The 12,166-nt window shown below is 45.3% G+C and overlaps 1 protein-coding gene across 1 annotated transcript in view; it reads left to right on the top strand.

The window, feature by feature from the left end:
• The window catches only part of RCSD1 (RCSD domain containing 1), an 85,211-nt gene that overhangs the window by 68,387 nt on the left and 4,658 nt on the right, over window positions 1-12,166 (top strand). The window contains exons 5-6 of the mRNA XM_030203946.1: window positions 3,270-3,476; window positions 7,749-8,264. Coding sequence (XP_030059806.1) covers window positions 3,270-3,476; window positions 7,749-8,264 — 723 coding nt within the window. The remainder of the gene's footprint in view (window positions 1-3,269; window positions 3,477-7,748; window positions 8,265-12,166) is intronic.

Genomic DNA, 12,166 nt, shown 5'->3' with positions numbered 1-12,166 from the left:
AATGGTTTTCGTGGTGACAGTGGTCCCAGCTGCCTTGAGATCATTGACAAGTTCCCCCCTTGTAGTTGTAGGCTGATTTCTAACCTTCCTCATGATCAAGGATACCCCACGAGGTGAGATTTTGCGTGGAGCCCCAGATCTTTGTCGATTGACAGTCATTTTGTACTTCTTCCATTTTCTTACTATGGCACCAACAGTTGTCTCCTTCTCGCCCAGCGTCTTACTGATGGTTTTGTAGCCCATTCCAGCCTTGTGCAGGTGTATGATCTTGTCCCTGACATCCTTAGACAGCTCCTTGCTCTTGGCCATTTTGTAGAGGTTAGAGTCTGACTGATTCACTGAGTCTGTGGACAGGTGTCTTTCATACAGGTGACCATTGCCGACAGCTGTCTGTCATGCAGGTAACGAGTTGATTTGGAGCATCTACCTAGTCTGTAGGGGCCAGATCTCTTACTGGTTGGTGGGGGATCAAATACTTATTTCCCTCTGCAGAATGCAAATAAATTCATATACTTTCCACAATGTGATTTTCCGGATTTAATTTGTGATGTGCTATCTCTCACTGTTACCAATAACCTACCCTTCAATTATGGGCTGCTCATGTCTTTGTCAGTGGGCAAACTTACAAAATCAGCAAGGGATCAAATACTTATTTCCCCCACTGTACATCTGATCATTGCTCCCTTACTTTGCTGAGCCCCCCAAAACCCACTACCCCCAACTGTGCACCACTACCATAGCCGTTATGGGTGAAGGAGGCACCTATATGTGGGTACAGTGGGTTTCTGGTGAGTTTTGGAGGGCTCGCAGTTTCCTCCACAATTGTAACAGGTAGGGAGAGGTAGGAGGCTGGGTCCACCTGTCTGCAGTGCACTGCCCCCAATACTAGACTATTCCAGGGACCTGCATGCTATTCTGATGGACCTGAGTATAACATCTGAGGCTGGCACGTAATGTTTTTCATCACATTTTTTGGGGGTAGGAGGGGGTTAGTGACCACTGGGGGAATAAGGGGAGGTCATTCCTGATTCCCTCCAGTGGTCATCTGGTCATTTAGGGCACCTTTTTGTGCCTTATTCATAATGAAAGCAGGTCTAGCTCAAAATGTCTAAGTTGTAGTCCTGGACGTTTCTGTTTTGTTCCATTATGGCTGAAAAATGTCTAAGTCTTAGGAATGCCCAAGTCCCACCCTGAACACACCCCTGAAACGCCCCCTTGAGATTTGGACAGACGTCTGACGGACTTCAGAGAAAAACGTCTAAAAAGAGGTTTTGAAAATACTGATTTGGACGTTTTTGTGAAAAAAAATGTCCAAATGCAGGCTTATGACACTTTTTGGATGTTTTTCTCTGTTGAAAATGAGCCTGAAGGTCACACCTAAACTTAAGTGCACCAGTTTACGTTTACAGTTGTTTTCTGCAATGGCATCTTGGTGCACAGATGCCATTATAGAATTGGTGTTCTGCGTTTGAGGCACAAAGTTACACAGTTCCCTCTGAAATATCATTGCAAGCATTGCACCACTGTACCATTTTATTGCATTTTGTGCATGCAGCATTGCAGTAAGCCTTAAGTAAAAATAAACCAATGATGAATACTTATGTCACATAGAGGGGCATAATCGAACGTCGCCGGCGATCTATTTTGGCGGCGGTGCAACAGCTGGCCGGAACCGTATTATTGAAAAAGATGGCCGGCCATTTTTTTTTTCGAGAATACGGTTTAGCCCGGCCAAATGCCAGAGTTCGCCGGGTTTGAGATCGCCGGTTTTGTTTTTCAGCGATAATGGAAAAAAATGCCGGCAATCTCAAACCCGGCGAAATCCAAGGCATTTGGTCATGGGAGGAGCCAGCATTTGTAGTGCACTGGTCCCCCTGACATGCCAGGACACCAACCGGGCACCCTAGGGGGCACTTCTAAAAATGTTACAAAAATACACAAATAGCTCACAGGTGCATAGCTCCCTTACCTTGGGTGCTGAGCCCCCCAAATCCCCCCCAAACCCACTCCCCACAACTCTACACCAGTACCATAGCCCTTATGGGTGAAGGGGGGCACCTACATGTCGGTACAGTGGGTTTTGGGGGGTGGTTTGGAGGGCTCAACACTTAGCACCACAAGTGTAACAGGTAGGGTGGGGATGGACCTGGGTCTGCCTGCCTGAAGTGCACTGCACCCATTAAAAACTGCTCCAGGAACTTGGATACTGCTGTCAGGGAGCTGGGAATGACATTTGAGGCTGGCATACAGGCTGGTAAAAAAGGTTTTTATTTTTATTTTTTTATTGGGGGGGGGGGGGGTTGGTGACCACTGGGGACTACGGGGAGATCATCCCCCATTCCCTCCGGTGGTCATCTGGTCAGTTGAGGCACCTTTTTGAGGCTTGGTCGTGAAAATAAAAGGACCAAGTAAACCCGGCGAAATACTGCTTTTTTTTCCATTATCCATGAAAGTTGGCCATCTGGTAGCCACGCCCATGCCCGCCCATGTTCCGCCTTTGCTACGCCGCCGACAAGCCCCCTTGAACTTTTGCCGGTGCGGCAACGGGAAAGTGGCGATGGTGTCGAAAAAGCCGCTTTCAATTATACCGATTTCGCTGCTTTTGAGAGATCGCCGGCCATCTCCCGATTTATGTCAGAAGATCGCTGGCGATCACTTTCGAAAATAAGCCTGATAATGTGGATGTTGAGCAAGTATTTGTATTGTTTTTTGGCTGCCAAATAGATCCACCCTAAGATTTCTCACTTCATGCAAACTTTACAAGGACCGGCTTGCCCAACAAATATCACAAAAGTCTGCTCATCAGTGGCGTTCCTAGGGGGGGCGGTGGGTGCGGTCTGCCCCGGGTGCATGCCGCTGGGGGGTGCCACGCGCGCCTGTCCGTCGTTCGTTCCATGCTCCCTCTGCCCCGGAACACGTTACTTCCTGTTCCGGGGCAGAGCGGGAGCATGGAACAAACGAAGGACAGGCGCACGCGGCACCCCCCAGCGGCGTGCACCAGGTGTCAGCCCCCCTAGGAACGCCACTGCTGCTCATCCCCCAGCAAATACTTGAACTCTGTCATCTTTGCAGATTTTACAATGTCCTGCTTGCATTTTTTGAAAAGAGTAATAATGCAATAAAAATTATATCAGCATTGATATCCCATTTTCTGCAGACATTCTTACCATCTCAAGGGGATTTCTAATATAAAGTTACAAGGAAAGGCTGTGATACTAGGAGGATGTATTATTAGTTTTTTTTTGTTTGTTTGTTTGTTTTTTTTGCAGGCCAGCTTGGCATTCGCACCAGCTACTCTTCTTCCAGGAGCATCTCCTAAGAGTCCTGGGCTGAAAGCTCCAACATCGCCATTTCATCACAGCCCTCCTTCTACACCCACTAGCCCTAGTATTCAAACACGCTCCAGTGAATCAGATGAAGGCCCGGTTAGCTTTGAAAATCCACCTGAAGGTACCCACCTGCCATGCTACAATAAGGTAAGAAACCTGCCCTGGAAGGGTTCTAAGCAGTGGCATAGCTAGGACTGAATGGGCCCCAAGCATAAAAATTAAGATTGACCCCTATGACACCATCTCTTCTAATGTAGTGGGGACAGGGAGGGGAACCCCTTCAGAACTACAGTAAGGGAAAGGGGATGGGATTTGATATACTTCCTTTTTATGCTCACAGTCAAAGCAGTTTACATATTATATACAGGTACTTGTTTTGTACCTGGGGCAATGAAGGATTAAGTGACTTGGCCAGAGTCACAAAGAGCTGCAGTAGGAATTGAACCTGGTTCCCCCCCCCCCCTCCCCGACAGCTGCACTAACCAATCAGGCTACTCCTCTAACCAAGCCCTACAATAAACAAACATTCCAGACTTATTTGAGTTCTGGACATTAGGTTCTGCTTATAGCAACAACCCTACCTATAAAAAGACAGCACCCCAGACTACCAATATACTTCCTGATGGAAAAACAGAACCAGTCAGACTGCTACAGATCCCTACATAGAAAACAACACCAGAAGAGTACCTCAGAGAAACTAGATGCTAGCAAAAAAATACTGCACCTTGGTCACACTTGCAGAACACAGGCAGACCTTCAATAAATATAAATCAAGGGACCACACATGAGTAATAGAGATAAGATTAAAAAAAAAAACTAAAAAGGAAAATTCAATCAGTTAGACTTTACTTGTACAGCAATACTAGAGAAATAGGAACTGAGGTGCAAGATATCAGAGATGCACATTTCCCAAAGCCGCCATATTCCAATTAATAAATTCAGAATAAAATTTTTGTAATTTTATTTTTCCATTTGCTTTGGTGCTTTTCTCTGTATTTTCCCCTAATTCAGTTGCCAGGGTCTCCTGTCCATTTGACATTTCTTCTGTCTCCATATCTACCATCCATCTTTCCTCTACATCCTTTATCTGTCCTGTCCAGCATCTCCCCTCAATAACCCTGTCTCTGTCCTCCCCCATGCTCAGCAGCTGCCCTCTCAGTATACCTATCCCTCCCCTGTGTCCAGCATTGCCCCTCTGTGTCTTTCTCCCTATGATCCCTGTCTGCTTGTCCAGCTCATCCCTCTCTCTTTTCCTCCTGCACTGCTCACCTGAGGGCCAGCATCTCTCCCTCTCTCACCCCTGCCCCACCTCCCCCACAGTCTGGCATTTCACACTTCCTCTGTTGGTCCAGCATCTCTCCTTCTCCCCCCTCACCCCATACATCATGTCTTTCTATTCTCTCTTCACTTCCCTTCTGGGTTCAGCATCTCTCCCCCTCTTACCCTCTTCCCTGGTCCAGTCTCTCTCTCTGTCTTCCTTCCACCCTCCTTGTGGGCTAGCATCTCTCCCCCTTTCTTTCTCCTTCTGATCTGTTCTCTCCCTCCCCGTGCCAAAGGTCTTACATATTTTCCTGTCCCACCCCACAGGTCTGACATTGCATCCTGTATGTCCCCCAGGTGTCTGGCATTGTCCTCTCCTGCGAATCTGGCACCTCTCCCTCTTCCTCCTGCCCACTCTTGGGTTCAGCGTCTCTCTCTCTTTCCTTCCTCCAAACTTGTGGTGGATAGCTGGCAGTAGCAGCAATGAGAAACATGCTGTTTTCAGCCAGCCCTGAAGCTTTCCTTCTGCCACATCCTGCCTCCTCTCCCTGGGGTCAAATGGAAGGAGAATGACTTCATTGCTGCTGCTGCCAGCCGCATTGAGCCTGCCATGAGTGAGAAAGCGCGGGGTACAAATGTAACAACAACAACAACAAAAAACCCACCACAAGTTTGGAGGACCATGGTGGTGGTAGTGGGGGGGGGGGGGTTAGAGAGAGATGCTGAACCTGTAGGGGGAGGGCAGAGAGGGAGAGGGAGAGATGCTGGACCCACAGAGAGATGCCTGACCACAGAAGCAGAAAGCCAGAAGCTAATGCCAAGAGACCAAGAGAAGTCTAACAGCAGGCAGCCCCCACCAGTGGGCAGCCCCAGGCAGAGATCAGAAAGCTTTTTTCTTGCGCAACGGAAAATAGAGCAGCCTGATCCCAGACCCACTCCTGTGAATAGTATGAGAATGTTCTTTGCCTGGAGAAAACTAACATATAGGATGGAAAGAGGTGAATGAGAATCCTAGAATACTTTCCAAGTGAATGTGAAATTGTAGAGCTCATTATTCAAAGCCATTTATCTGGGTAATTGCAGCTGTTTTCTGGATAAATGTCTTAAGTGCTACTGTCCATGGATATTCATCACTTAATTGCACATACTTATCCCTGTGCCATGTGTAGGCATTCCCAGGGGCATAGGTTGGATAGAGCAGGGATGGCTTGATACATTAAGGTTCAGTAAAAGCCTGACTTGATGCACCTTGATAACTACCCCCCCCCCCCTTAATGTTGTAAACATTCATTTTTGAAGATTTTTACATACAGCCAGTGTCAGAGAAAATGGAACTATTTTCTAAAGGAGGTGAGTGTCATCTCTCAAGACCATGTGTTCCCTGTAGGGTAGGCATTTTAGTATCCACCCTCTAGACTCACTCCATCCTGTTTATATCTTTTGAAGGTGCTGTCTCCAGAATTGTACACAGTACTCTAAATGATGTCTCTCTAGAGACTTATACAGAGGCACTATCACCTCCTTTTTTCCTGCTGGCCATTCTTCTCCCTGTGCACCCAAGCATCCTTCTAGCTTTCACGATTGCCTTTGCCACCTTAAGATCGTCACATATGATCACACCCAAGTCTCACTTCTCTTTCATGCACAAAAATACTTCAACCCCTAAACTGTACTGCTTCCTTGGGGTTTGCAGCCCAGATGCATGACCCTGCATTTTTTTTTTCATTAAATCTTAGCTGCCAAATTCTGGACCATTCTTCAAGCTTCTCTAAGCCCCTCCTCTTGTTATCCACACTATCAAGGGAGTCTACCCTTTTGCAAATTTTGGTATCATCCACAAAGAAGCAAACCTTACCAGACAGCCCCTTGGCACTCTCACTTATGTTGGGTGAAATAAATCTTAATGAAGTTGAATAACTAAGATTTCCATCCTTTAAAGGGCCATAAAACATTTTTTTCCTGTGGTTAGTAACATGTTGATTACATAAAATTTAAAATTGCATTGAGGATATTTGGTGTATTATGTTTATGTCTCCTGCAACATAGATGCTTGTGTCCCTTTATAAAATAGACCCATAAAAGCATCCTCTGTAACACACCAATAGCACACACAAATTTACACTTGCTCCAGGGAAGGTGCAAATATGCACATGTACTTTACGCATTTATAAAATAACATATGCACATACATAGCAACTCTACCCCTACTGCAACCAAACTATGCTCCCCCGGGAACAACTACACATATAATCACGTGAAAAATATCTATCTTTCTGTGCATCTACTTTTTATGTTAATATACCCCCATACAGTTTTACAATAACCATTTTCTGTGTGTGAAATGTTTTACATATGGAAAATGCTTTACAAAATTACCCCCTATGAGGGCAGTTTTCACACTGTTCATATTGTTACAGAATATGTGGGTATCCTGTGTTCCACTACTCTAACCACTAGGCTAATTGTCTACATTGTTGTATGCCCTCTCTTAACTCTCCACCAGCCAATGGCACAGCCAGATAGTAAATGTTTGTCAATGGGTGGGCATGACACATTTCCTATTCGGCCCCCACCCCGCCACACACACACACTCAAAATTTAAATATGTTTAGCTGGTGGGAGTCCTCAAACCCTGCCAGCTGAATACAAAGCCTGTCATAATTCCCCTCAGACCACTGCAACAGTCATGACAGTGCTCCCTGCCACCAATGCTGGCACCCCACACCTGCTCAGTCCTCACATATGAACTGAGTATGTGTGAGGACTGAGCATGCACAAGATGCTGGCACTGGTGGCTCAGGAATGCTGCTGCTAACTGCTGAGGTTGACTGAAGGGAGTTTTGGTGGGCTGTGAATGTCTTTACAACTGGCAGGGCTTGAAGATCACTGTCAGCTACACCAAGTATGTGCCACTGTTGGTTAGGCCTGAGACAAAAGTGGACAGGCCCATGCCCTCCCAGGCTCACCTGCAGTTACACCCTGCCTCCAGAAGTGCCTTCACTAACTGTGGGTAACATGTTGTGGGACAACAACATACTTTTACCTGCTGGGAGGATGGGTACTTTTCAAACAGCCCATTTCTGTGAGCAAAACCTTATGGAAATTGCTTTGAAAATTGATCTATGTCCTCTTCAATGACAGTCTTCTGGTCTTTGATAGGTTCGGACCCGAGGCTCAGTAAAGCGCAGACCCCCCAGTAGAAGGTTCCGAAAATCACAATCTGACATCGAAGTTGAGGATTATTTAAAGGCAGCTGCAGAAGCTGAAGAAAATGCTACCAGACTGAAAAAGGGTGATGAGGTGTTTGAGGAAAGAAAAGAAAAGCTGAAGTTGCCAGAAGAAGACGGTAGGGCTGACAACATGAGGACACAAGAACATGCAAAAACTGAGGACAAGCCAGGTGGGAATACCTCTGGCTTAGAAAACTCTGAGGATGAGGTGAGGCCTAATGAGAGCACTGCCAAGCACCATGAATGTGAAGAATCTTCTGGACTGGGAATGCAGAAGGATAATGCGATAGATGTCAGTGAGCATACAGATACACAGGAACCAGAACAGAGACCTTCAGAAAGTTCAGAGACTGTTGCCAGCAGAGAACCTACCATAGAGGAGCAGAGTATGAAACCTGACCAGAAACTGGGCACTGAGCAGACTCAATGCCAATCCGAATCTGGGGTAAGTGGCAAAAATGCAGGGCTTAAAGTTCATAGTGCTGCTTAGAAATGTACCACACAGACATCCTGTCTCTGCACTCAATTGGTTCCTGACTAAATCATCTCCAATATATAATAATATGCTTAAACCGATGCAGTGGTGCCTGTCGGTGACTGTGCACCACTGTAGTACACATGCTTAAGTTGATTAGGTGAGCTCTATTGATGCAGATCAATGACTTGGCCGGGCTGCCACATGGAGTAGATAGTTGGGATTGCTCTATTGGCCTGTTCAGGTCAGCAGAGGGAGGCAATGGTATCACAAAGTGCTGTTGGGCTGCAGTATTGAGTGCTAAAACCTCGGCAAATGTTTTGTAAGTGTCAGCATGCATATATGTATTAACAAAACTAGGATTTACTGATTTTTAACTATATATATTTTAGAACAATTGAAATCTGCAGTTTAGTAGATCTCTTATTAAAGCAGAACTCTGCATAGTTGAGTCAACACTATTAAGATTATTATTAGCACTGTCATTTGAACTGCACATACCATATGCACACAGTGCTGTACTGAGATATGTGAAGGGCAATTCTATAATCTAGGCGCCCACACTTACCTGACCCTTGCACTTGTAAATATCTAGAATACTACCACTTATGTGTGTATTTGCAAGGGGGCCTACCCAGGGGCAGAGAATGAATGAGGCTCCCATTTACAAGTGTAACTTTCATAATACTATAACTGACACATTCCTGCTGCACTTAAGTGCCAAAAGCAAACACAACACAGTGGAGATGACAACTACTACTACTACTACTATTTAGCATTTCTATAGCGCTACAAGGCGTACGCAGCAACAAGTCAATGGTGCACTAAAGTCCTTTAATACCAGTGCATTTTTTCTAGCAAAAAAAGGTGCCAGTGCTCAAATACCAGGCCACCCTTCAGGGGTGGGGTGATCACTGAGGGACCCACCCCCATAATGGCCAAGCCCCCTGCAACCAGTCACAGAATCTATAAGGCAGAATTGATGTGTAGAGCCTGAGCTCTTGCATTAAAACTTGGGGTCCATGGATCAATTTTAGCAGACAATGGAAAAGGTGCCAGTACTCAGTACCCCCAAGTACCCCCTCAAAAAAGCCCTGTTTAATTCATATCTGCAAGGAACAACAATGACTCAACAAGGGTTGTGTTTCAGCTCAAAAGGCCTTCCTCAGGAGTCTTATAGTATTTGCCCAATGGAAATATACAATGAAAGATCTCTTGGAACGTCAATCAAACCTCCGAAAGTAGTACGTTACGGTGAAAAGCAGAGCATTTAGGTGCTTGCATTTATGCCATCTCTATGGCTGGTGTAACTGCAGGAGCCGAAGCCATGTTATGCTAGTTTTCTATAATAGAACCTAGTTGCTTAGGTTCTGTTATAGAATAAACTCTTACCGCATACCTTCGAGTGCCTAAATGCAGGCACCCAGTTATAGAACTGCCTCCATAATGGACAGCTGTTACGCCTTGTAGCTTACAATCTGGTTAAAACAGAAAGGGAACACATACAGACAAAAATCAAATTAGACTGTATTAAAACAATGAGGCTTTGAGAAAAATTAAAGCAGGTAGGATTAAGTAGAGATAGAAAAAAACTTGCATAATAGGGGCATCCTAGATAAAGCTACTATACCTTGAGTATTATGTGCAATTTTTGTTGCCACATCTTAAAACGTTATAGTGTGTAATACTGAAGCTTCCAGCATGAGTGATAATCAGTGTTATACTTGTCAGACTAAAGTCTCCAATGTTAACTTAAGTAAGTCCTGGAGAGAGCACGACCACACTTTTTACCAGTGGGAAGATCTATTTCATGCAAAGCCCAAACCTGGCTGAGTCCCTCTTCCTAGTTCACGACACAGTCAGGGTGAAATACAAAGACAAATTAAAATAGTTTCTCACACAGGTACAGTGCCACTAAAAGACAGTCACATCACAAGCTTCCTCTTTGTGCAGCTTATACATTTAATTCCACCTTCTCTTAATATGTGGACAATTTTCCAGCAGACAGTGCATATGCAAATTAGCTCCACCATTTCCCTAGCAGGAGTGATGGCCTCACAGCAGTACTCCTCAACAGTTACTCCTCTCATAGGCAACTGAGCTTAAATTATTCCTTTTATCCTCCTCAGGTCTCTTTTTTTCTCACAAAAAGACTGTCACTTTGATGAAAAAAAAAACAAGTTAGAGACCATTGCTTGCACTAATTATCTCTTCAGCAAATATCTGACAATTTGACCTCCAACAACTGCATGGGGGTTCTCTCTTTCAAAGCCCTTAAAACAAACAAGGCTAGCTCCTTTCTTTCACTGGCCTTGAGTTCAGCCTTCAACAGCCACCACCTAGATCCCTGATGGCGAACCTATGACACGTGTGTCAGCACTGACACGCGTAACCATTTTCGATGACACGCGGCGGCGCCGCAGTGTGGTCCGCCCTCCCTCCTCGCTCCCGGAAACTAACCTTAAAGCCTCCTTTCACGTCGCAGCAAGCAGCAGCAGGGCAGGCCACTCCTTCCTTCCATGTCCTGACCTCGCCTGACGTAACGTCCGCGAGGGCAGAGCACAGAAGGAAGGAGAAGAGGTCTGCCCTGCTGCTGCTTGCTGCAATGTGAAAGGAGGCTTTAAGGTTAGTTCCGAGCCCGGTAGCGGGTGGAGGGGGGGCCCGGCGACCTCGGGTGGGCAGCGATCTCGGGTAGGGGGGGCCCGGGGGCGGTCCTAGTAGCAGTGATTTTTCTTGAAGTGACACACCACCCAAGTTATGCTTGGTTTTTTGGTGAATTTTGACACACCAAGCTCAAAAGGTTGCCCATCACTGACCTAGATAGTACCCAACATTTTTCACTATTTAATCACTCTTGGTTACTCTCCTCCACTTGGCTGTTAAAAATAACAAAAATCAGAAAAAAAAAAAAAAAAAGAAAGGGTAAAGGGTCATGGATTTGATACACTGCCTTTCTGTGGTGCTACCAAAGCAGGAAAAATAATGGAGTCGCTGCTGAAAGAAAGGATAGTTAGCTTTCTAGAAGCCAATGGGTTACAGGATCCGAGGCAACATGGCTTTACCAAAGGAAAATCCTGCCAAAAGAGAATTATTGACTTCTTTGACTGGGTGACCAAAGAACTGGATGAAGGACGTGCGCTAGATGTAATCTACTTGGATTTCAGCAAAGCTTTTGATACGGTCCCCCACAGAAGACCCACGAATAAGCTGAGAGGGCTGAACTTAGGACCAAAAGTGGTGAACTGGATAGGAAACTGGTTGACCAACAGGTGGCAGAGTGTGGTGGTAAATGGAATCCGCTCAGAGGAAAGGAAGGTGAGCAGTGGAGTTCCGCAGGGGTCGGTGCTGGGGCCGATTATGTTTAATATATTTATGAGAGATATTGCTGAAGGGTTGGAAGGAAAGGTTTGCCTTTTTGCGGATGACACAAAGATAGCCAATAGCATGGAGGGAGTATAAACAATGAGAAGGGATCTCGAACGTTAGAAGAATTGTCGAGGGTCTGGCAGTTAAAATTTAATTAATACTTTCAATACGCTGCTGGAGTACAATAAATTAGTTGGTTCCCTATATAGTAACTTAACAACAAATGTGGAGCCTCTCATTAATTTTTTTCTATTTTTCTTATAACTTACTATAATATAGTGAATAGTGCTCAGATTGAATGCCCAAGGAGCCATCTCCTCTAATGATTAGCACTGCATACCATCATCATTGCACTGTAGACCTCCACCCTACCTAGACTCTTGTTTATATCTAATGAGTTCTAATATCCAAATGTTCATATAAAAAGAGTCAACTTATCTGTAAGGCAGATTAGTCCTTTCAATGCAAGCTGAATCCTTCTGTGCTATCGTTCTTCAATTGTGGAT

The sequence above is a fragment of the Microcaecilia unicolor genome, chromosome 5, assembly GCF_901765095.1.
Source record: "Microcaecilia unicolor chromosome 5, aMicUni1.1, whole genome shotgun sequence".
NCBI classification, from domain to species: Eukaryota; Metazoa; Chordata; class Amphibia; order Gymnophiona; family Siphonopidae; genus Microcaecilia; species Microcaecilia unicolor.
Note: the sequence above shows the minus strand (reverse complement) of the source record. Positions and strands in the feature narration are given on the sequence as shown.